Source organism: Natrix helvetica (assembly GCF_964273705.1).
Source record: "Natrix helvetica genome assembly, chromosome: 1".
Lineage (NCBI taxonomy): Eukaryota > Metazoa > Chordata > Lepidosauria > Squamata > Natricidae > Natrix > Natrix helvetica.
In genome coordinates this window covers 82,268,055-82,294,685 of record NC_138548.1, presented here as the reverse complement: position 1 = coordinate 82,294,685, position 26,631 = coordinate 82,268,055, and the positions used below count along the sequence as shown (strand labels likewise).

Sequence of the window (26,631 nt, the reverse complement as noted above, 5' to 3'; positions counted from 1 at the left end):
CAGCTTTTAGCAACTTTTTTTAGCAGCTGCTAATAATACTTTTTCAACTCACATTTATTTTTAATGAACCACAAGTTCAAGACGCTTTTCTCACATGTTGTTATCCAAGACAGCAAAGCTCTACTTTGCATTTGATTCTTTATCTCTTAGTAAAGAATTTATCTCCATTAAATTTCACTCTGTTTCAGTCCACTTTTCTAACTTTTCAATTCAGTTTTGAATTTGCTTTGTATTTTTAAATGTATTAACTTTATATAGCTCTTCATTTAAACATTAATAAAAATATTAAAACATACAAGCTCATTACCAAAATCTGCAGCACCCTATGTGTTACATCACACCAGTTTTATAAGGAAGTACTGATGAGCATTGTTTATGTATGGTTCCCAAGCCAGGAATGTCATAAGACACCTTATTAAATATTTTGCTGAGCTCAAGTTATATTATGTCCATAGTCTTTATAAGATACTAAGGAAATTGTTGATTAAAAATACTGACAAGATGTTTTATAAATCCATACTACTGATAATCACTATATTCTTTTTTAAAATGCCTATGGGTTAATCTTTGTATGCTTGATTATTGTCAATAGAGACTGTATTGCTGAGTTATGTCTTTAGAGAACATGATGTGTAGCCAAAAAAATAAAAAAATCCCCAAGTAAATTATTGAAAATTCAATCCACAATTTTCACTTGAAATACAAAGAACCAGGCTCAAATCACCATATTTTGGATGCATTATGCAGACACATACTTGAGCAAACTATAATGCTGAGAAACATGGAAAGAAAGAGTAGAATTGTTTGATAATGAGATGGGTGGCATATAAATTTAATAAATAGAATGTCTAGCCACTAGAATACAGTTATGTTGAGTATGTCATTGGATGACCTGAATATTGGGGACAAATTATTCTGAAGAAGGTTTAGCTATATGATAGCTAAGAATTGACACCAACTTGACACCAATCAATGTGATTAAAAAATACAGTAAAATATGGTTCTAAAATTCTCTTTTCATTTTGACATTATGGGGTACTAAGTGTAGATTAATGAGAAAAAGATGAATTTCAACACCTGTAGAACCAGGCTGCAGCATAACAAAATTGACAGAAGTGAAGGGGGTCTGAATACTTTCTGAATGCACTGTATCTCACAAACATAAATGAAAAGATATTCTTATAAGCTCTATAGGAAGAGTTTGTTTTGGGACCTAGGAAGCGTGCCTCGCTATATTGAAAAAAAATCAATATAGCTCCCAGGATGGTGTTTAAAATGACATTGAAAGCATGGCTGCTCCATCAGGCCTTGGGGAGGGTGATGCTAAGCCCATATACAATTTTATTTGATTAAAGAAAGCATTCCTGCGGGCACAAATGATCTTTATTTTATTGTTTGTTTGTTTTTAACATTGTAAACCAGAGAGGCTTGTGGAATTGAGTGTTCTCTAAATTGAATGAATATAATGACTGAACAAGAAAAGCCTCCAAATAAAAATATGTTTGTTTATTTATTGATAATCAAATTTAGCTGCCCATCTCACCAAAGGTGACTCTGGATAGCACACAAGAGCTAAAAGAGCCAATATAAAACAAATTTTAAATCTAAAACACCACACTGATAATTATCATAAAAATGCTAACTGTAGGTGAAGGAAGGATAAAAATGTATCCCTCAGCAATGAACCCATTTAGAGAAGTTTCTGTTTTTTTGTGAGCTCCAGGCCTGGCAGCATAATCAGGCCTTGAGGGTCTTTCAGAATATCAAAAGGATTTTTTAATGAAAAAAAAAATGCAGCCAGCCCAGTTTCAAAGCTGGCATTTCACCACATTTATAAAAGAAAATATTATCCGCTTAATGAAGAAAACATTGAGGTTTCAACTGTAAAATATGTTTTAAAAAAATGCTTACTACTCCTTGAGATCTTATCACCTGACAGCGCAAACCTTCCTTTTAAAACCTGTGAATGTGAAAGAATATAGCGACATCTGTCTCCATCCCATTCTTTTTCTTCCTTTAAAAATGATCGCATATATGAAGAAGAACTCTTTCTGGCACCCTCTTGACTTTCATAAAAAGTGACCTTTTGAATATTTACCATGGTCTTTTTTCCTCCTTCATTCCCCCTTGGGGAAGCATTTCCGTAAGGCACCTCTGAATACAGTATGAAAATCCTCTTGAGGCAGCCGAGAGATAATCAGCTCTGTTTCTTTGCTATGTGCAGAGAGTAACCAAATGTGTAGAATCACTTTCATTTGGACTCCCTGCTGTTTCCCTTCCCATTTTCTGGACATCCAGTTGACCCGCTCACTGTCTTTTTCATACGTGCAGGCAGTGTGATTGGTGGAACTGGGTCATGTATCTGCCTCTGGCTATCACCATCATGCCTTTTCCTTCAGAGGGAGCATTGCTTAGGGACTCGTGAAAAGCTTAAGCAAAGCAGATCAGTTTCCATGGTCACACCGGAAAGAGCTATGGTGTTAGAATACAGCAATTCCAAATTCTTTTGAGTAGGAAAAACAGTGATAACAGAGAAGGATTTATTTCCTGATATCTGCAATCCCATAGATAATTTCTGTGTTTACTGTTTAAAACACCCAAATGTCTTTTTAAAGCAGAATTCTGCCATTAGAAGAAAGAGGTAATCCATTGTTCAGTGCAGTGAGCTTTTTTTTAACCAAACACACATATTTGGGGTTATAGGTTATTGTATTTAACATGTGTTATTTAACATGTGTTTAACATATGTTATTTAACATGTGTTATTTAACAGCTTTCTAATGTCAGGATTCTGACCAATGCCCTAATAAAAGCAGGAGCCTCAAGCCAGATTTCAAGAAAAATCCAGTTATTAGGCACACCATGTTGCACGGATCTAGTGAAGCCAGCTCTGATGCCACTCAGTTCACTCCTTGCCTCTGATCCTGTTTTCCCCTCCCACCAAGGTGTGTCACATTTTCAACAAAACAATTTTGAGGGTCACAGAAGTCACTCCCTCCAGCCGTTACTGGTTTCTGTGGATATGACATTGACTTTGGCCGGCTAGGAAGTACATTGTGTTGATTGAGGTGCAAATTCTTCGATTCAGCCGCAGGGCTCAATTGACCCATCCCCCTGCCTATGGCAACTCTGAAGCAGGTTAGGGAAGCTTTACGAGTTGACACTTCCTGACCCAATCTTTTTTTCTTTCTTTCTCTGGAAGGGAATATCACAATGGAAATGTACATTTGTATGTCTGTACTTCTTTACACAAGAATCTTCAAGCATGGTTCCTATAGCTTTTTATGGTATAACTATGATAGGAACAGAGAGAGGCAGGTAATTGAAGTATTTAAGAACCAGAGTAGAAACCAATTTAAGGATCAGAAAAGACTGTGAATTCTTGTTCTAGCTTAAATGCAGAGTCAACTGTGTAACTCTCGACCAGTCACACTTGTAGGCATCAAGAGTCTAGGCATCAATTGTTCTTTTGTCTTATGTCCAAGCAATCTTTTTTAATCTTAAAGGGTTTAGAAGAAAAGAAAAAAATTGGAAACCTGCCTTTTAAACTTGGTAATTGCATCTGTTTTTTTTTTAAAGAAAATCTATCCCTAACTTTGGACCATTAATTAAAACTGTAATATTTCAATGAGGAGAATTTATTAAGAGTACTGGCAATTCACTAGATTCACTTTCCTATCTTATTTGAATAATTCCAGGTGGTTTTTTAAAATTATATATAAACTAGGATGTGTTCATCATACTAGGGTGCCCATTTATTATAATGCCTACAAGGTGTTGAGACCTTTAAAGTGAGGTCACAAGGCTAATTCACAAAAGGAGGCAACTTTGGTTGTTATGTTTTGAACAAGATGGTAAATTGTTTAGCACTTTCTCATTAACTTTTCCTTCCAATCCTGATGCACCAGGCCCAGGGAGAATACAAGTTGGGAACTGTAGATGTTCATTATTACCTATTAACCTGGTGTATTCTACCTCATTCAAATATGATCCATTCTTTCTATATAATGAATTCCCCAGGGCTTTAAGAAGTAGATGGAAACCACATATAGGAAATGAAAGAGTTGTGAAGAGTTGTGTCCTTATTTTTCAGAATCAATTGGACTGCGTAGCCTGCACAAACATGGAGGGGGATTGTTTGAGCTGCATGAAATATCTGATGTTTGTCTTCAATTTCTTCATATTTGTAAGTTTTCTTTGATTTGTCACATGAGGTCTTTTTCATATGTCTCCTCAGGAGTTGGCTATACATTGGTAGAAGTACTATAGGTGTAGAAAACACCCTTACATTTCAAAGGTAGCAATATTTGAAACAAGTAATTTGCTTTTTATCAGAAGCAGCCAGAACATTTTTACAACACTATGGCCCATGGATGGACTATAGTTGTGAGATATTACAATTCTAGAACTGGTGTTAAGTGTTTCCAGTCACTTGGGTACCTTGGCAACTTATGATTTTATGAAGGCACAGAATATGATTGTATAATTTCTTAGTGTCTTTTTGCTCAACTTCCATTACAGATAAAAACCATTAAAACTTGACATTTTAAGAGACCTGATATGAGTGGGAAGCCTCCATTTATAGATTGTATTCTGAAGTTTCAGTATTCCTTGAATGCCAGAACATTTTCATTATTTTGTTTTTAATTGTTAATGCTTATCTTGCTATGCCATTTTTTTTCTTTTGCCTTATAAACTTGAAAGTGGGGAATGTAACCACCTTGGACTTGAATGGAGTATAAGCCCAAGTAGATAGGTGGGTAGGTAAATAGGCAGTTTAGTATAGTGATTAAGACAACTGGCTAGAAACCAGGAGACTAGGGGTTTTAGTCCTGCGTTAGGGACAACACCAATTGAAATACCTTGTGCCACTCCATGTCAGTCCTAGGAAGCAGGCAATGGCAAATCACTTCCAAAAATGCTTACCAGGAAAACTTTAAATGTCCTGGCAGTTACTAGGATCAAAGCCATGGAGGGAGGGAGGGAGGGAGGGAAACTGTGACAGGTAGTACTAGCCTAAATAGCAACATTGGCATGTTCATTAACATGTTGTTCAAGAATCAGAGTGGGAGTAGTGAAAGAGACAGTAAAACACAAGACAGTAAGATTTAAGACGGGAAGGAGGGGGGCACTGAGGCTCTCTCTGGCGACAGGGAGGAAGAAGCAATATCGAAAAGGCTCAGATCTCAAAAATAAAATTATTTGGAACAATAACAGTTAGTGATATATTAGAAAATGGCAAAGAGAAACGTGTAGGAACACAAGACTAACAATATAGAGTAAGATTTGGTTTACTGTTTTCTTCTATAAATTTGTTGTACAATGTTATATAAATGAGTACCATGCTGGGATCTCTACCAGCAGTATGAAAGCTGCCAAAAAAAATTGTATACCTATTTACCCTTCCCTATATATTTTAAAACCAATAAAACTTTGTTTTAAAAAAAAACCATGTTGTTCAAGAACAACAAACTGCCTTCACATGTCACCCAAGCTCTTGGCATGAAATACAATCACTGTTGAATCCAACTTCTTCTGGCAGTACCTTTGTTTCTGAAAAAGCCATCTCAAGATAATGTATATTACCTGTGTATGCATATAATTTATTGTAGTTGAAGTATTTAGAAAAATATCCCACTGAAATCTGTTGAAGTTTAACATAAGCTGGATTCATACATCATTACATTATGCTAATCCTTAATGCAACTTGTTTGATTCTCTTAACTGTTCTAGTGAATCCAGCAAATGATTACCTGAAAGCATGACTGAACCCATCCACTTTGTGACCATAGTTAAATAAAATGATAGCTTATTGTAATGTTTAAACCTGGCTATGGAATCAGGAACACCTATACAGTTAAGAGATATCTAGCAATCCTACCCAAAAAATAATAATTCTCCAAATGAAAAAATGAGGAAGATTATGATACTAATTCCTTTCTTTAACATTTGTATGTATTGCCTTTCCTTTGATGGTCTCGGGTTAAAGAAATTATAAATAAGATTTTGTAATGAATACGTATAATGAATAACTGGAATTCTTAAAAGGGAGACTGCTTTCAGTTGTAAATAATCACAATAATAATCAATTTAAAAATGAAATGTACTCTTGAAATTTTTTGAAGATGCCTTCAGATAAGGCTATCAGTTTGGGTCTACCCAAACTGAATGCCCATTGCACGTTAACAAATTAGATGTTAACCATGAGATGTTAATGAAGTAATACAGAAACATAAAACCCTGCTATCTTGCAGTCATCTAGATTTTAGCAGCTCAGATGTGGGGTCTCTATTCTCTGAACATAATAAATTGTACCATAAGGATCTGGCCTGTGTTGCAACAATTACAATTCAACTTTCAACTTGAATTATGCTGTCTAGAGGAACCTAGAAAATAGTTTTAATCTGAATCTTCCCTTTTTATAACAGCTGGGTGGTACCTGCCTCCTGGGAGTTGGAATCTGGGTTATAGCTGATCCCACAGGATTTCGAGAGATCGTGGCTACGAACCCTTTGCTCTTTACTGGAGCATATATCATGGCGGCTATGGGAGCTATGCTCTTCTTATTGGGATTCCTTGGTTGCTGTGGAGCGATCCGTGAGAACAAATGTCTTCTTCTTTTTGTAAGTACAACTGAGTGGATTGCTTTTTCCCGTGTACCCACTTGTGTTATTTTGTCCTAGGTCCAGAAAATAACGTTATAATTCACTACATTTTATTTTATTTTGAGTTTCATGTTTTAGAACCACTCATGTCCCTTCGAGAAGGACTCTTTTTTTGTTACTTTCATTACACCATTTAAATTTAAGGGTTTTTCATCCCAAAGGAAAATAATATAAATTATTTTTCTTTGAGATAAAAAAAAGGAATATAAACGGAAAAGTATATATTGCTATGTGGAATATTTCTGAAGCTTGGTTCAAAATAAATCAGGATTGTTAATTCACAATTTAAACAGTTGTCTTATCCTTGAGTGCAGATAAAATGAAATATGGTTTCTGTAAAATAATTTTATATCATACATTTTAATTATTTAATACCATGATTATATTTTAAATTCATTATTCTTTGAATAATTTGTAGAGTTACTTAAAATGTGTAAAACAGTTAGAGAGCAATTAAACTGTGGAAATAATTAAGTATATATATAAATATCAAGTATATCTTTTCAATATCATATTTTCAGCTTCCTAAATGGAAGGAAAAGGAGTAGAAGATCATTCACAAAACATGAGTCAATAGTTTCCTGTAACACCTGAACAAGAACTTTCACAAAAGCCTAGGACACAAAATCATATCTATAGCCAATTGCAGGAGTGTCAAACTGGCGGCCCATGGGCCAGAAGCATCACATGCCGGCCACGTCCACCCCAGCTCCGCAAATGGGGAAAACATCATGAAATATCATGTGACGGCAACGTGACCGGCAAATTTGACATCTGTGTATTCTCATTTCCACCTTTATTCGCTCATCCTAATTTGTAACCTTACACCAGTATTACTTTTCTTGGAATAAAACTTGTGTTTTATCATCAGCCCTGTAGCTAAAGAATAAAGAAATGCTTTGCCAACTTAGAGTTTTGAGGAACAAAAACTCTCAAGAGGCCATAATTATGCCCCAGACTTCCAGTGTGGCTTAACTCACAAAGGGTCTCTATAGGTTCAATATTTGTGGGGGGTTGAATGCATCCATATGTCAACCAACTTGATCAAGAAGATCTGAGCTTCGCAACCATATTTAATAAGTAGAGGCTTTACATGTTCCAAAAAGTTCTTGGAACATGTCAGAACAAAAAAAAAGTGTCAAATTGTGCTACATATATTGCAACATGAAGACATATCATTTTTTTTTTATTTTGATTTGCTCACTTCTTGCAGAGACAAATCATTTGGAGCATTAGATAGCATCTACAAAGATTTTGCCATGTCACCAGTTTCCATGTTTTATTTTCTTGTGGCTCAGGCTGAAAGTGGTCCAGATTTGGCAACTGGTTCATATTTATGATGGGTTTTGTGTCTCAAAGCTATGTAATCACCTTTTTATGACCTTCTGACAAGCAAAGTGAATGGGGAGGCAAGATTCACTTAACAGCTGGGTTACTACTGGGTTACAACTGCAGTGATTCACTTAACAACTGTGGCAAGAAAGGTCGTATAATAGGGTAAAACTCACTTAACAAATGTCTCCTTAACAGCATACATTTTGGGCTCAATTGTGGTCATAGGTTGAGGACTAGCTATACTTCTCATTCTTTTGTTTCTTGATGGACTGAGTACTGTAGACAAACATCTGCATACACAATTCAAGAAAGTGAAAATGGCTGTACAGATGGGAATGGGATGCAGGATCTTCTGTTGTTTCCTAGTGACAGAAAAACAAGGAGGAGAAACAATCATCTAGCTTTCTGCAACCTAGAAAGATGACAGAGTCAGATTAGATTAGCCTCTGGTGCTTTCTAAGCAGCTCTCACCATTTGGGATGGGAATAAAAGACGTTTTATGAGTAGTCTTGTTGACAATGCTACATGGATGCTGCATGCCAAGGGAGATGGTCAGAGGACTTCAGATCTCCTCAATTTATCTTATCACTTGTACAAATGTGTTCTGCATTTCCTGCCCAATTCAATGGGTGTCAAATTTTAATTTAACTGGCAGCCCAAGGTGGAGCTAAGATACATCATGCCAGGCTTGTTGAAACTTATTGTATGAGCTAGGCATGTTAGGTTCATTGCTTGGTTTATGTAGTTAACTTGTCTCTCAGTGTCTCAGTTTACTTCCATGTTTGTATTTTGTTGATACAGCAAATACACCCACCCACCCATACACACAGAAACACATGCACACACAATTTGGCAAAAGCAAGATACCGTGATATTTTTTACTACATAAACTGCATACTCCACCACCCAAAAAGTTGAGTATTTCTGCAAAAACTGCAATTTTCATTCATTTGGTTATTTGTGCCTAATTTCATCTTAAGTATGTAGGGTGGAAAAAGTGCTATATATCAGTTATTTGTCAAGAGCGTGCAAAATAGCATTTTCTTCCAGGAAAAAACTGGTATTGTAACAAAGAACTGATGCTGGGAAATGATTAACTATGGGGGCCATGAAAAAAGAAAAAGACTTGGCAGAGAGTTTGCATGATATGGTTGTTATCTATATCTTAATTAGGGGAAAGGTGTTATTTTCATGGACTAATTAAAATCCACGTCCTCCTACGAAGTTTTCAAATATAGATGAATCAGTGGCTTCCCCAGAGAGATTTCTCAGTGATACATAATAAATGCCTGAAGCTTTCAAGTCAAGTATAAATTCAAGGAAAGTGTACAGCACAACTGAGAGATGAGAGAAACATGCATCCCCAGGGAAGTTCTTAAATTTCTTTCTCTGTAGAGACTATTTCTCATGTTATGTTTTTATATAAAAAAATGTTGCAGTTGAATGATATATAACTTGCATTTCATAGTCTCTAAAGCTTGCCTAGCAGTTGGACTTGTTTTTTTTTTAAAATAAATTGCAAGGGTTCCTGAAAAAATAAAGTTAGCCCATGGAATAACCGAATGATATTTCGCTTTGATAATGCAGTGCTGTATCTATGAATTTTGAAAATCTATGAAATAATTTCAAGAAGATGCCAATCCTAGTGTGCTCTTTTTTAAAAAAATCCAAATTATTCTATCTGCAACAGTAAGAAAGAAATAAAAAAGCAACCACTACTATTTTCTCCACCTCATATTTAAGGTAGTTTTATTTTTCATATACAAGTGTGAATATGCATCTAAAAATTACTTAAATAACTAGACAAAAATATGTATCAAAAATAAATAGGTATATCAAAAATTGGATGATAGAACATCCACAATTAACCATAAAAATTTGGGAACAATTTCTTGAACATGCAACAAATCTGAAGATGACAGGTAACCTGATCACAGTTCTTATCTTGGATTTCAGATCAACAATTTGATTGATTAATTGAATGAATGAATAAATGATTAAATAAATGATTAAATACATACATACTCAGATGACTTTGAAGCCTGTTTAATTCATCTGAGGGTTAAATCCAAATATTCCGATTCTGATTGATGATGGTGGCAAATTCCCAGTTTTAATTTTTGAAAAAAGTTAAAGGTGTGTTATTATATGAGGACCTTTAAAAATTTGTTAACTGATTTTTATTTGTAAGGAAAATTCCCGCAATCTTTTGTTCTTCTAACCTTCCACGGGGAATGAAGCCTGCTGTGTATTTCAGACAAATATTGCAGGAGCTGAAGCTTTCATCAAAACAACAAAATAACTATTCTGCCATTGCACCTCACGTTTTACCCTTTTGGGATGTTTATTTGTTTGTTTGTTCTATTTATATAGCTGCCTGCCTCGTATATGTGACTTTGAGTGGTTCACAGTCACAGAGTTAAAAACAAAAACAAACAGTAGTTATAAATAAACAACCAAAATGCAAAACTATTTTTTTAAAAAAACAATCAAAATAGTTAAAATTTAATCTGTGGGAGTGTACAATCCATAAAGTGCCAATAAAACCAGCTAACAGGCTCCATACCATCATTGGATCCTCAACCACAATACCAAGGCCATGCCTTGATATCCCTCTGAAAGGCCAGTGGGGTAATGAGCAATTTAACTTTGGGGGAATGATGTTCCAAAGGGAAGATGCTGTGGCAAAAAAGATTTTTTTCTGGGTGCTATCAGATGACATTTCTTAGTAGAAGGACCCATAACATGATTTCCTGCCAGTCCTGATGGAACAGGTAGATGTAACCAAGGAGAAGTGGTTCCCCCAAATACCTCTCCCCACACCGTCTACAGCTTTACAGGACATTACCAGCACTTGATCATTGCAATATCACCAAGGATTATAAAAGACACTGGATGTTTGCAGTGCAGCTTCATTTCATATGACTCCTCCAATTGACACCTCTAATTTCTATAATTCCCCCTCTCTCTTTGTAATGTAGAAATTAAACAAAGGTACCACCTAAAAAGATGCTTGTAGTTTTGTACCTAAGTCATTTTGCAGCCTTTTGTGAGGTGGGAGATATTCCCCTTCCATGCCATCTACAAAATAGGCTGGCCTAGTATTTAATTTTAATTCTAGTAGCAAGAAGAAAGCCTATGAGTGGCACACAGCAACTAAAATTTTAGCATCTTTTCTGTAGGGTTTTTTCCCCCACGGTGTTCTTTGAAAAGGAGCACATTTCTTTGGACCAAAGAAAAATGTTGGTACTTGGGATTTCCCCCCCCCCACCTCTCTCTCTCTCTCTTTTCCATTTCAATATCTATTCCCTTTTTATGTTTATTTCTTCCAGGTTTCTTTTTGAGCCTGAAAAAATGTGATATTGCTGCTGTAATGAGTCGAACCATTAAAGCCTCACATCATTAATATGACTCTTAAAGTATGGCGATACTTGACCTCTGAAAGCTGGATTGGCTGCAGAATTTTGGGTGTTGCAGTCCCAGCAGGCACTAGATACTTACAAAAGGCTGCCACATATTTATCAAATGTAGGTAGTCCTCGACTTACGACCACAATTGAGCCCACATTTTCTGTTGTTAAGTGAGACATTTGTTAAGTGAGTTTTGCCTCATATCAAGACCTTTCTGGCTACTGTTGTTAAGTGAATCACTGCAGTTGATAAATTAGTAACCCAGATGTTAAGTGAATCTGGTTTCTCCACTGACTTTACTTGTCAGAGGATTGCAAAAGGTGATCACATGACCTTGGAACACAGCAATGGTAATAAGTATGAACCAGTTGCCAAGCAACTGAAATTTGATCACTGTCAGATCTGGAAGCCATCTTTTACATTGGGAAATGTAAAAGATTTTTACATTTCCCAATGTAAAAAATTCTACTGTGGGAAAATGGGAGGGGGGAATATATGGAGTATGGGTGAGATATAGTCAAAATAACATTATTTTCTCAGAGAGTCAAGGACAACTTGCCATGCAGCTGCAATGGTGTGACTGGAAGGCATCTCCAGTTTTGGATGGTGCCTTATTGGGCCATGTGTTGGACATGTGGGTGCTGGGCAGGGATTTGAACTTTCATTTGGCTGGGGAAACCCTGGAAATTTTCAGATTCGGGTCTTCCCAGATGTGCCAATATGATATTTCTAATAAAATGGAACTCAAGCCTTGTGGGTCTTCTTTCATTGGGGGAGTTACTCGGAACCCTGATATTCACATGATTGTGGGGATGCTGCAAAAGTCGTAACTGTGAAAAATGGTCCTAAGTCACTTTTTTTCATTGCCGTTGCAATGGTCATTAAATGAACTGTTGTAAGTTGAGGACTACCTGTTATGTTGAGTGAGGCAAAGTATGTGAAAAGTTGTCAGATGGCCCAGAAGTATTGTTGTGTATGAACTTCATAAATTCAAGTGATTGGTTATAATGGTAATGGAATAATCAGTTATAAACAACGTAATATACATGCCAAGTAAAAAGTAGCATATATCCCAGATGATTAACAGCTTTAATAGTGCATCAAACAATCCCCTAACTATGGGGATTTGACATTTTCTAGTCATTTTCTTAAGCTATTTATTTGGCAAATTTGTTCCACTCTAGCTGTCAATTTCTAAATGTGTTTTAGTCAGTTTGACCTATTCTTACTCTTATTTTATTAAATGTTGAGGCAGATGTTAACTCTAGATAAACAGTAATGTACATTTCTTTTTCTTTTTTCCCCTCTTTCAGTTCTTCATGTTTATTTTGCTAATCTTCCTGGCAGAACTCTCGGCTGCAATCTTGGCATTTATCTTTAGAGAAAATGTGAGTATGACGATGATGGAATGTTCTTTAGGACTCTGCAGAATTGCATTCAGTTGGACTTCTACTTTATAAATTTGCCGAGCAGTCTTTTGTTCAAGATACTAAAGTATTTCCACTTAGTCTAAGCAATTTGAAACCACCCCATTGAAAGTAAACCAGCACAGCTTGGGTCATGCGTAGATGCTTTATGGATAGAAGACAAAGCCTGCTTTTCAGGAAAAGGTCATCTTTAAAATTGAATTAGCTTTATTTTGAGAATTCAGGGATTAAACTAGGGGTTTGAGAGTTTAAGCATGCAAATCTGTGATCTCTGGGAGAGCAATCCAAGGGCCTTATGATAAGTCGGACTTTCTCAACTGAAGACAAGCAGATCCAATCTTGGAAGTGGATATTAGAGTACTTAGATGGTCTCTGTAGATTTGGGAGAACTGCTGAGATTGTGGCTTCTCTAGCAGGGGTCTGAGATTGGTAGAATCTAAATTTTCAGATACTTTTAATTAGTAAAAAAAAGAAAAAAAGAGAACATCATTAAATGTTGTTGTAGAAAAACAATTTCAAGCTTAATAGGTTTTTCTTGTCCTGTTCAGAGAGAGGGAGAGAGAGGGAGGGAAGGAGGGAGGGACAGAGAGACAGAGAGACAGAGAGACAGAGAGACAGAGAGAGATGAAATGGTCTTTTCTTTTCTTTATCATCATTGTTCAAAATACTATATACTCTTATGAAATACAAGGAAAAAATGAATTCAATCTGCTATTTCTGTGAGAATTTTCAAATTCTCATAGTTGCACAAATTACTTTGTGGTATTAAATAAATACGAAAAAGGTAACTTTCACAATAGAATATTTGATAGAATATTTTTTTAAAAAAAATTGAGACTATGAGTGTGAGAATCAGTGGGGGGAAAAAGAGTTATTGGCAAAAAAAATGTGGCTTATTTCTCAAGATTTAGACAATGGTGGATATTAATTTAAACTATATTCTCAACTGATGTCTGGTTGGCTTTTAGTTACTTGTCCTGTAGGACCTAATGGGGAAAAAAAGTCCCAGCTGAATATTTATTTGAGCTTTTGCTGTGTTGCAAAACCACTTTAAGAGACCTGTCTCTGACCTGCTGCTTTTATTGTTTTTCTTCCTCATCTACTATGGTAGTTGGATTTATAGCAATATATTTATCCAATTTTCTATCAATGTATTGTATTGGTTTTGATTGTTCCTGAGACAAATATACTATAGAATTATGTATTAGTTGGGTAATTGACCATATTTCCAAAAAGAAGTCCACTGCATTTAAATGACTAAACATTTGCAAATAGCAGAAAAAAATAAAGTATGCAAGAGCAAACTAAGTGAGAATATCTTACAAGAGAATAAAGCTCATGAATAGCAGAACTAAGCTTATAGTGAGCAGAATATATAACTCCTATATGCCAAATTCTTCTCTTTATAGTGCAGAATAGAGGAGAGAACACCTATTTTCCATCCCTATTCTGCTGCTATTACAATAGGTTAAAGTTGGAATAACCAAAGGCTAATTTGGTTTTTCAGGCTGGCCATGCTAATTAACCAGTCTATTATTTCCTGGGGTTTCACAAGTTCTGAGAATACTAAACTGCTTTCCTCTTTTCCTCCCATTGTAGTTCATCTCTCTTCCTTATCGCTATCTCTTGCCTGCCTTATATCCTGTTTTGCTATTGTTGATGTTTATTATTATTATCACCGAAGTATTAATTGCTAACTGAATTGGCATGCATGTTAATCAGATCTGGCTGCAGAATTGACCGAAAATGTGCCGGATGCAAAAATAAAACTGGAAATTGCTCATATTCCTGTAGAAGAATTTTACACAGATTGTATTGTCCCAATGAAACTCCATTTCCGAATTTTAATAGAGATCTTAAAGAAAGATGTGAGCACAGAACCAATATCAAAACAGCCACATCTTTTCAAAGATTAAAAACACTGAAGGCCTCTTTTGATGGTCCCACAGTTGAAAAGAAGGAAAAGACCAATGCTTTTTAAACAATTTAAAGGCTTTCCCTTTCCCTCCCCTTTGACAAGGACAGAAACAAAACTGCAGTGACAGCGACTGCTCTATAAATAGTGATCACTTCCTGAGCAAATTTGTTATGGTCTGGTCAATACAGTCTCTATTTTCTGAATTAGTGACATTCCTCCAGGAGACACAAGTGGAAGACCTCACAGCAAGAGAAAACCACACATGTAATCTGTCAAATTATATCTTTGAGTATGACCAACCCAGATACATGCAAAGATAGTCAGACATGCGCACAAATCAGTGGAGAGGGGCAGAGTTGAGGGATGCATTCCTGTGGTAGCAGGAATTGGTAGCAGTAAAATTCAGAGAAAGCAGTTCTGAATTTGTTGCAATATATGGACAGGAGCACCAACCAGCCTAATAAATAATAAAATCAAGATCACCTTTGATGGTAGCAAATAGATCTGCCTTTATTACGGGATAAACATATAGTATGTGGTTATATGCATGGGATTGGACCAGAATCTGGCTCAAGGATCCTAGCAGCCAGAGATTACATTTCAAAGAACAGTTCCAGGCAACCATTTAAAAGTGGTTTGTCTTTGCCTTTTTGTGGAATGTCTGGATAAAGGTCAACTGGTGTCTTAAAGCATATCCCCAAAATGGTGCCCCTCAGAGGAACCAAAAGTACCACTTCACTAGAGAGAAACAAATGCAGTATCTGATGATATCTTCAAACCAAATATTTAAAGTTTAGTGATTCACCATGGCAAAGGGGGGGGAGGGACTCTTTTTAACAATGTGAGTTGAAGTTGAACATGGTAGATACTATAAGACAATTACTAAAAAGAAAAAAGAAAAAAAACCTCAAGTGTGACAGCAAAAGAGTTAAGGGCATGATAATTTGGGGAAAGAAATCTGTGATGTTCTTCTTTCCTTGATGTTCTAAATAGATGCTTATTATGCTTAATGGTTAATCCAGCTTTAGCTTAACTGAATGTATGAAGGTATACCTGGGACTTTTAAATCCAGGTCTGGAATTTAATAGATATGTGATTTCTTTTTTTTTTAGTCCAAATACTAGATGAGATGACTTTTCATATTCATTTGGAATGGCTTACTTCCGTTTTCACCAACTATTATGCTTAATTTCTTTTTAAATAAAAGTTATTTTGAAATAACCAAAAATAAATAGCAGTCTAATGCATGTTTACAAACGCACATATGGTAATTAGCAACTCTTTAGTTTTTGACACAAAAGATGGGTAAATTAAGGCTGAGGCTTATATTCATGTGAAGGAAGGGGTGAAGGAGGTCTTTGAGTTTTCACTGGCTTTTGAAAACCTCATGTCCCCTTTACACTGTTAGTTCAGCTCATAAAGATGTCCAACAAACACTGAGTATGAATATATTGTAGACCTGTGTCAGAATACTTACTCAATGAATCTGAAACAGAATAGAATGGTAACTATAGTGATAATATTGTGGAGCACAATGCCTGATTAAATTGAATGGAGATGAATTTATTGGAGTGATCAGCTCCTAATTAGCACTTCAATATCCTGTATCACATGAAGACATTTCCTTGGATTAGGGTCAAAACCAGCCTCTTCCGTTATTGGAAAAGTGATAGGTACAGTGTCTATACCACAGCTCTTAGATACATCCAAATATTCAACTTTATTTTTATTGGCCCAAATCTCACAAAATAGGATCTTTATGTTCTCATATGAGTTTGCATGTAGTTTTCTGTTTGATTTTTTAAAAAAATAATCATATTTTCCTGTGAAAGTATATGAAATTTTACAGTGAATTGGAATAATTATCAAGAAGGAAGGAGACAATCTCGTTCACCCTGTCTAAAGTAGCCCCACCCAAATATGCTGGTAGCAATAGAGAAGAGAAGATAATTAATTGTACTTTGAAATAATAGATTTCCTTCAAAGAACATTAAAATATTCAGATAAGTAGATGATTTTTTTTTTTGAATACTGCCCTGTTTTTTTGTTGATGCATTTTCACAGCCTGTTCTTAATGGCTTCCTAGCTTGTCTTGTGTTATTATGGTTAATAATGCTGCTCTGTGCACAGCCCGTCTCCCCCTCTGAGGAAGAAATAATTGATAAACACAGTTTTCCTTGTTTTGCAAGGCAGAGCAATTTCATCTTGTGCAACATCCTGCAGCCAAAATGTTTGCAACACTACATGGGGTTAAATAATATATTTAGAATTGAATAATTAATAGCAGAGGGGAAAGAAGAGATTAAGAACCCAAACGAGGATGGAGAGCAATGTGGTCTGCTGAGATTTCAAATGAGACAGTCAGCGGAGCAGGCAAGCAGAGACTCTGTTTCAAATAACTGAATTAGAGGAGTACAGGAACACAGTGGGAAAGCAAAAAAAAATGGAAAATTCAAATTGGAGCAAGGTTAAGAAGAATGGGATTCAACAACAGGAAAGGGAAGCGCTACACTGGTATTTCTTCCTTGGGCAAAACCCTGCCCTGGTGATCATTTTTCAAAATGCAATTGCTACTCCGTAGGCACAGGAGAAACAATAACAATATTATGCTTAGAAAATGAGCACAAAGCAACTTGGATGCTGGAGGGCTGTGGCCCTATTTGTGATCTAGTGGTTGTGACCACTGCAGTTTTGCATTCCTCTTTGCTGTGTATATTCAGTTTGTTTTTCAACGCAAAACAAAAGAAAACTAATTTTGCATTTTCAAACCTTCTCTGGTTGAAGCACCTTATCTTCATTCTTGTATTGTATGCTTGCAAGGGAAAAAAATGAATCCCTGTAGGTCCTTTGTCTCTTCTGCACTCCTTTATGTCAGACATCTTATCGGTGAACCAGATCTTAATCTCTTGTAGCCAACTTCACATTGCTTAATGGAAAAACCATCAGCAAAACTATCTCGGGCAATCTAATTCTTAAAATGAAGCTAACAGGAAGATGACAAATTGAAATTTCATGCCATCAGGCTATACTGTACGTGTATCCTGCCAAGGATTTAGGATTTAGAATAGAATAACGGAGTTGGAAGGAGCCTTGAAGGTCTTCTAGTCCAACCCCCTGCCTAGGCAGGAAATCCTATACCATTTCAGAGAAATGGCTATCCAACATCTTCTTAAAGACTTACAGTGTTGGGGCGTTCACAACTTCTGGAGGCAAGCTGTTCCATTGATTAATTGTTCTAACTGTCAGGAAATTACTTCTCAGTTCTAAATTGCTTCTCTCCTTGATTACTTTCCACCCATTGCTTCTTGTTATGCCCTCAGGTGCCTTGGAGAATAATTTGACTCCCTCTTCTTTGTGGCAACCCCTGAGATATTGGAACACTGCTATCATGTCTCCCCTAGTCCTTCTTTTCATTAAACTAGATATACCCAGTTTCTGCAACCGTTCTTCATATGTGTTAGTCTCCAGTCCCCTAATCATCTTTGTTGCTCTTCTCTGCACTCTTTCTAGAGTCTCAACATCATTTTTACATTGTGGTGACCAAAACTGAATGCAGTATTCCAAGTGTGGCCTTACCAAGACATTATAAAATGGTATTAACACTTCACGTGATCTTGATTCTATCCCTCTTCGAACCAGTCAAGCCCCAGGAGGCTCTGCAAGTCATTGGAAGCTGGCTGCTGAAGTTTTTGAATTGCACCCTGAATGTGCCCTGGCCCACGGTGGTTCCCCTAGTAATTGCAAAGGCAGATGTCAGGGGTGTGTAGATGCTGCTTCTTCAGGCTAGGGATAGCCTGCTTGAGTATAGACCATGGTATGATGGTCAGTGATGACCCCGTATCGATCTCCATCTCGCATGGAGAACCCTCGATGAGGACTATGACCTTCAGTTTTTTTGACCACCTTCTGCGGACTTGGCCGATTGAGGTAGGTGACTCTGGTGTTGCCCTCTGAGCGCTGTGGTGGCAGCTGCAATGCCCCTTGGTCGGGCCTCTGCTGGCAGTTTGGTCAGCTTCTAGGCTTCCAGGTTGTCGTGGGGTGCTCGCTTCTGCAAACCTTTGCAATGTGCCCTTTTCGCTCGCAGCGCAGGCAGATAGCATCGTGGAAACGGCAAGACGATCTGGCATGGTCTCCTCCACAGTTTGCACAAGGTGGGAAATGTGGTTCAAATTTGCACGCCAGCTTGGCGCGGCTACTGCACATGCGGAAGCTGTCATCTTCATCTTCTGAGCTCTCGACCTCTGCAGCCTCGCAATGTATGCATGCACAAATTCGCACGTCCTGTGGAGTGCTTTGGTGCTGCAGGATTTCTGTAGACTTAACGGCCGATTCAGATGCCCTGGCTTCATCCAAGGCAATTTGTACAGTGAGGTTAGATTTGGCAAGTAACCTCCTCTGTAAATTAATGTCCTGCACAGCACATATGATGCAGTCTAGTATAAGTTCGTCTAAGTATCGGAACTCGCAGTACGCTGCAGCCTTTCATAGTGCCGCAACCTACTCGTTGGTCGATTCACCTTCCTTCTGTTTGCGAATATTAAATACGTGCTGGCGGATGTGCTTAGACGCTTGGGAGAGTAGTGTGTCCGCAGCATCTGTTGGAGCACTGACCAAGCGACCGACTAGAGCAACGTTGGCTCAGATAGGTCTTTGGCTATTTCGAACACTTCCCGTCTACAATATCCCAGGAACATGGCACACTCAGGCTAAGGGCAACAACAGCTCTTTATTGCAACAGAACAAATATGTACAATACAATCCAGCGAAGGTTCAGTCTGACAGCAGCCCTTTTATAGGGAGCTGTCAGACCCTTCGACCAATGAGATTAAACCTGTGTTCCTACTGGAACAGAGGACCTTGGTGGAAACCATTATAACAGTTGCTAGTATCTAACACTTACTTTTTTCCATCATTGAATTTCATTTTATTAGATAGTGCCCAATGTTCAAGTTTGTCAATATCCTTCTGTATCTTAAGCCTATCTTCTGGAGTGTTGGCTATTCCTGCCAGCTTGGTATCATTTGCAAATTTGATGAGTTCCCATTTATTCCCTCATCCAAATCATTGATGAAGATGTTGAAGAGTACTGGGCCTAAAACAGAGCCTTGGGATCCTCCATGTAGATGCAGTTCCATTTAACTCAGCTTTCCCTAATCTCTTATTTCCAAATAAGTTACAACTATTTGGAAACATACAAACATTTTGACCAGTCTTCCCAAGATCAGAGCAGCTGGACAATCTGTAAGTTTTGTCTGCATGACACCAAATTGGGGAAAGGTTTTGTTTTTAATGAAAGAGGGCAATGTCACTATTTCAGTACATATGTGAAATATGTACTGAAATAGATTCCCAGGTTCAAAACCAGTTTTATTTCTTTTTGGTAGGCTACATATGGGATGTACTAAAAATCAGGCCCCATGGGGAAGAAAATGGCAATCAGTTTAAACATTTAATGAAATTTAAATATAGATTTGCATAGCTAGCAATGTAGAAAAGGAATTATAGAAATTCCAATAAGGGACACCCAATGTATACCATATAACATCCTGATATGTCATTAAGAAGAATAGCATATTAAAATAAATTGAATTTCTGATACAAAAATGTTGAACTGTCCATTTCTACCAAGTCTAAATCACACTGGATACTCCTTGGGAGGGGGAGTATTTCCCAAAGTAAGTAGTCTTAGAGAGTTGCAAAATCCTTCTCCCTATTATACAAAAACTTGTAATAATTGCTTAGCAGAGTAAGAGAATGAAGTGAGTGTGGCGCACCCAGAGTTGCCAGTTCTTCGCAACAGCCAAGGATGGAAGAGTTTGCACAGGAGCGACGCCAGCGAGGAAGGTGGCTATGTCGGAGGGAGGCATAGTTCAAGCTCTCTGGGATGAGTAAACAAGTGTGGGAAGGTGAAGGAGAGAGAGAAGAGAGAGCACTGGACAGGAGTCACAGGAGGAGGAGGGCGGTAGCTCTTCTTTGCCCCTGCCCGGAGAAAGATGCTCCCAGTGCAAGGAGATTGAGAGAGTGAGGATCAAGGCAGCTCTCCACCCTAACGCAGAGATGGCATGGGGTTGGTCTCACCCTTGGACAACAGCTCCACCTCCTCCCCTCCTCAAGCCTGGCAAGTAAGCCCGCTCCTACTGCCAGATCCACCCAAGGAAGAAAGGAAGGGGAGAGAGGGAGAGGGAGAGGGAGAGAGAACCACGCCCACCAAAACAGTAGTATTTTTTTAAAAACCCATCCATGTCCCAGATCATTTAGAGATAGGGCTGAGCTTTAGCATTTGCAGATTTGGGCAGAGGAATCTTTCTCAACTTATTTCCTCTGTTCTTCCTCTTTCCATAGTCACACTATAAGTAAAAAGGAGATGAAGAAATGAAATGAGAAAACCTGGATGGGTATCCAGGTATCCTTCTCTATTACTGGGTGTCCTCTACTACTACAGCACTTATTAAAGACAACTGATTAATTGTGGGTGGTATTCTTTAGTCAGTGTTCTCCAACTCTAATGAAGGTGCGTCATCAGATCTGGATGGAAAATGGGCCTACACAAATATATATTAATAGAGGATGTATTTCCTTTCCTCTTGGGATCTTTGCTCTTGATGCCAAGTTTGGCAACACTACAATTATTGTGTAGATTTTTTTTAAATCAAAGCTTGAATACAGTTGTCCCTTGAACACTATACATTTCTGAACTCTAGCACCACTAATTAGGGGCACATGTCACTAATTGCCACAGGTTTCTCCAGTAATGAAAACAGAGAGGTTATTTAAGTTAGTAATCAGTTACCAAAACTTATTTAGTAGCTCTTTGATTCCTGATGCATTTCCCAATGTGGAAAAGATAGGGAGAGAAGTATCAAGGGAAAAGTAGAAAACAAACTAGCAAACAATAGCATGAAGAAGGTATACACTATATACATATATGCTCTTACACACTTCTCCCAACATGCACACAGGGCTCCTCTTTGTCTTCTTCTGTATACCCTAAAACTGTTGGGCTCTGTCCAGATGGATTTCATCAATCTTTTCATGGAATACTGTCAAAATTTTAAAAGACAATTTTGGGAGGAATCTAGCTCTTGAACAGTGTTTGATCGCAGAAGTTAAGGCCCTGATTCTTGGTACCTTTATCCATCAATTGCACTTTGATCTTCATCTAATCTTTGGCACATCGTTGTGTTACTGCACCTTAGGATGCTATTGCACTTCCATGCAACTTTGTATTCAGATGTTCTGTAGTAGACTTGTGTAATTATGAAATAGTTCATTAACACCATTATTCATCATGATCACTAGAAAATGTCATTTGCTGGGCAAGCATAAAATATTACATTCTATTCAAATATGGATTCTTTCTGGTTCAGCTGGCCCTTTGCTTCTGTATATCCTTATACTCTTCCAAAATGAGGATCAGAAATAATTCTGTGTTAAAAAGCATTCTATTGAGTGGGTGGCTGAGTATCCCATGCTTCTGATGCAAGGACGCCATTTATCGAAGTTTATAAGATATTAAAATTCTCATTTCTTTTTAAAAAGAATAACATAAAGCAATCATCTCAAAGTGCCAGCAATAAGGGCGAAGACACAGAAACATTAGAATAAAATTTCCTGCTGAAATTAAAGGACTATCAGGATTTGATGAAAAACAGCAAGAGGGAGAGCCGACTTTATTTTACAAGATAAAGTATTCACTGCACCCAATTTGTTAGTGCAATCACCGAGACAACTCTCGTATGAAAAATGAAATAATTTTATGTCATCTGCATAATAGCAACAGTGCTGATACTGTCTGATGACTTTTTTCATGGTTATAACTCAGGAAGTATAACTGACAACAGTATCCCAGTATTGCTGAATAGAAACTAGAATTGGAATAATTTGAAGTTGGGTCTTGTGTGTTTGTTAATTAATTTATTATTTATTTTATTTACAAGCCGCTTCATAATGAAACTTTTCTGTTCATCCTCCCTGATTTATACCTGCCAGGTGGCCGAGAAGGACAGTATAATCTTGAGAGCTCTACGAAAAACAAGATTGGTCACTTTCTAACAAAAATACCAAATATGTGTCAATCCCAAATCTAAGTTTAAAATAAAATCAAAATCAACTGAATTAATACAATAAAAAAATGAAGCAGTGACAGAGAAATCTGTTTTTAAAAAAAGGTCCTTGACCTGACATTGAGTAGCATGGTTATGATTTCCTTGAATAAATAGTTCCACCCACTTCATATTTGTGTCCCATTTAATATGCTGTCAACTATTAGCCCAGATATCTCATTTGTAACTACTTGTTCGAAAGTTTGCCAGTGACAGATGTCAGCTTGGCTATTGGTTATTCAACTTGCTGGCTCCTGATTCTTAAACGTGGGCTCCATGCTGCCATCATATAAGTAGGAACACTTCTGACTGACTAAATAAAAGTTGTAAGAGCAATAAGACTGTAATAGAAGGTACATATTCACAGGGACAAGTATTGCAATAGAAGGTAAATACAATTATACCACAAACAGAGAAAGCTATAGATCATTTAGAAATGAAAAAAGCAACGAACGAGTGAGTATTCTGTGCAGAGCATATCAGAACATAAGATTCATGAGCATATCAGAACATAGGAGGGTAGAACAAGAAGCAATGGGTGGAAACTAATCAAGGAGAGAAGCAACTTAGAACTGAAGAGAAATTTCCTGACAGTTAGAACAATTAATCAGTGGAACAGCTTGTCTCCAGAAGTTGTGAATGCCCCAACACTGGAAGTCTTTAAGAAGATGTTGGATAGCTATTTGTCTGAAACGGTATAGGGTTTCCTGCCTAGGCAGGGAGTTGGACTAAAAGACCTCCAAGGTCCCTTCCAACTCTACTATTGTATTGTATTATTCGAAGGGACGTCAAAAGTCTTTTAGTCCAGCCTCCTTCTCACAACATACTGATCAAATGGTTGTCTAGTCTATTTTTGAAAACCTCCACCCACAAGTCCAGGAGGCAAGCTCTTCCACTGCTTAATTGTTCTCAATGTCAGAAAATTCTTCTTACTTCTAAGTTGGATTTCTCTTTAACAAGCTTCCATCCATTACTTCTTGTCCTGCCCTCTGGTGCTTTGAGGAAAAAAGTCAATTACCTCTGTGACAGTCTCTCAAGTATTGGAAGACAGTTATCACATCCCTCCAATCTTCCTCTTTGATACGTTAGACCTATCTAGATCCCTCAACCATACCTCTTCTGATGTAGCCTCCATATCCTTTATCATCTTTGTTGCTCTTCTCTGCACACTTTATAGACTCTCAGTGTCTTTTTATCTCATGTGACGAGAACTTAATGTAGTATTCCAATTGTGGCCATACTAGTGCATTATAAAGCAGCATTATCATTTCTCATGATCTTGCTGTTATGCCACGGTTAATGCAGCCCAAGACTACATTGGCTTTTTTGACAGTCGTAGCACATTTCTGCTTTATACTTAAGTGGTGATCTCTCACACAGTTACTACTAATGAGCCTATATTTCATTTGGTTTTCTGCTTAAGTGCAAAACCTTACTTTTTTCACCGCAGGACTGAATCTTGTTCGATTAGGCCCAATGCCCAAGTCTATAAAGATCCTGGAGTCTAGTAATGTTAGTAATCCCCAGCTTGGTGTCACCTACACATTTGATAAGTTCCCCTTCTATCCCTTTGTCTAAATTATTTATAAATTTGTTGAAGAATACTGGGCCAGAGAAGGAAACTTGAGGTACATCACTGCATGCTTCTCTCCATGTAGATTTAGCTCTATTAAGGACTACACACTGGGTGCAGTCGGTTAGTGAATCCCATTGGGGCAAGCCCACATTTTTCTATTTTATCAAGATAGTGTGGTCTACTTTATCAAATGCCTTCTATATTCACAGCATTTTGCTAGTTTACTAATTTAGTCACTTTATCAAAAAGGCTTGTCTGGCAGGATCTGCTTTAACAAACCCAGGCTAGCTTCTAGTAATCGCCTTGTTCATTTCTAAGTGCTCACAAATCATCTGCTCGATTATCTTTTCCAGGATTTTCCCAGATATTGATATCAAGCTATTTCTTAACTTAAATATATTGCATATTTTTAATAAAGAAGTTTACACTAAAAAAACACAGAAAACACAACTCTACCTTATGTTAACAACATTATGTGATCCTTTTGTTAGAATAGGTCTTTTAGTAGCGTCCTTAAATTTTGTACCTAATATATTTGCATCAGGCAGGATGATCAAAATCAAATGGTGATGTTTAGTCTCATATGCTCGGTTATGCTAACTATTTTGGCCAAACTGCACCTGGATATAGATACAATGAAGATGTACCAATAGATTTCCAGCAAATCATTGATCTATGGCTTCAGTAGAGGAAACTTTTGCTGCTGACAATTATATGGGTGTGGAAGTTTGTCCCCGCTTCAATACAATATAAACATTGGATTTTCCTTTTGTTTGGTTTTTTTACCTCTACTTGATTGTAATCATGCTATTTTCCCCTTATTGCTGCTCTAATTCTCTGTTATTTCATTATCCTGAACATCTTGGAGGAGGAGAAATGCATTCTGCTTTCTTGGTTTTGGTTTGGTTTATTTGGATTTATATGCCGCCCTTCTCCAAAAGGACTTTCTAGCCAGCAATCACAAGAATCTACAACTCTAGGAAAAGAGGATGCTGATAAACTATTCTGTCAACTATCTAGCTAATTTTCTAATCACTGTCATTATTAAAAGCTTAAGTAAAATCACCGGTGAATCCAAGGGCTTTGTGCATTGATAATACAATGTCTAACAATTCCTAGTCTAACTCTAGCTTCTAAAAAGAAGAAAAACAATTGTTAATCACTATTACAGATTTTTACTTCTTTATTTTTGTTGAGCCTTCTGAAATGGCTGTTAACTCTACTACCCTTCTTTGTAAAATATGTGGAGCAAATCTAAATGTTCTACTAGTCAAAAGGAATGGAATATATTTCTGGCATTACTGTTCCAGCATTGGGCTTTGTTTTAGATCAAATCTCATAAAAATCACACATACAACCCTCCAACTTTTCCATTGGGACCCTGCCTGTCAAAACAAAGGTTTCACTTTATATTCAAATAGCTCTTTTGTTTAGAATTGGTCAAAGGAAGCCAACTGGGACTCTTACCAACTGTAATATTAGTTTCAAAGTCTGCACTTAGGAAAGAGACAAACATCAATAAAATATCTGGGTGGCTGCCTCCACAGGATGGGAGTCCAGGCTCTGTAAATTATGCAGAAGAAGGAAAGGAAAACACAATGCTTGAGTGTGTGTATGGGCCACCTCCTAACCCCAAGGTGCCTGATGGAGCTGGCTTATTTCCCTAGAGAAAATTCTTGTCCTGTCTGACTAATAAGCACTTCCGTTTAGAGTGATAGAGCTGCTCTTGTTGAAGTTGTTTAAGATATTGCTTTCATATGTTCTCAGCAAATCGTATGAGGTCTGCAGAAGGGGCCATTAATTTTAGTAATAATGTGTTTGAGGCAAACAATATAAAAAATAAAACTGACCTCCCCCAGGGTGATTCAAGAAAAAAAAGAGCAAGAGCGAATATTACACTAGAGACAACTTGTTAATTCTGAACTATTAGTGTACATTCCCTTTATTGCTCTAGAGGCAGAAACATCTTGCCAAGCTTGTTAAAATGTGTTATATTTTCATTGGATTAAGAGAGGTCTTAGCACTTAGCTAGCCTTGGCTGATCTGGAAAAAGCTAAGTAAAGAAGAGAGTGATTAATACTTGCATGAGAAATCACAGGACTGTAGAGTAAAGGGGGGGGGGGGGGGGGAACCAACACCAACAACCCTACATGTGAGAAGAAAGCCATGAGAAATTATCTCTATTATTTCCAAAATAC

The 26,631-nt window shown here is 37.2% G+C and overlaps 1 protein-coding gene across 9 annotated transcripts in view; it reads left to right on the top strand.

Moving 5' to 3' along the window:
* TSPAN18 (tetraspanin 18) overlaps positions 1 to 26,631 on the top strand; it is a 175,887-nt gene that overhangs the window by 140,004 nt on the left and 9,252 nt on the right. For all 9 annotated transcript variants that reach the window (XM_081936325.1, XM_081936320.1, XM_081936327.1 and 6 more), the window contains 3 exons: positions 4,094 to 4,186; positions 6,429 to 6,623; positions 12,724 to 12,798. In XM_081936325.1, coding sequence (XP_081792451.1) covers positions 4,124 to 4,186; positions 6,429 to 6,623; positions 12,724 to 12,798 — 333 coding nt within the window. In that variant the 5' untranslated portion in view covers positions 4,094 to 4,123. The remainder of the gene's footprint in view (positions 1 to 4,093; positions 4,187 to 6,428; positions 6,624 to 12,723; positions 12,799 to 26,631) is intronic.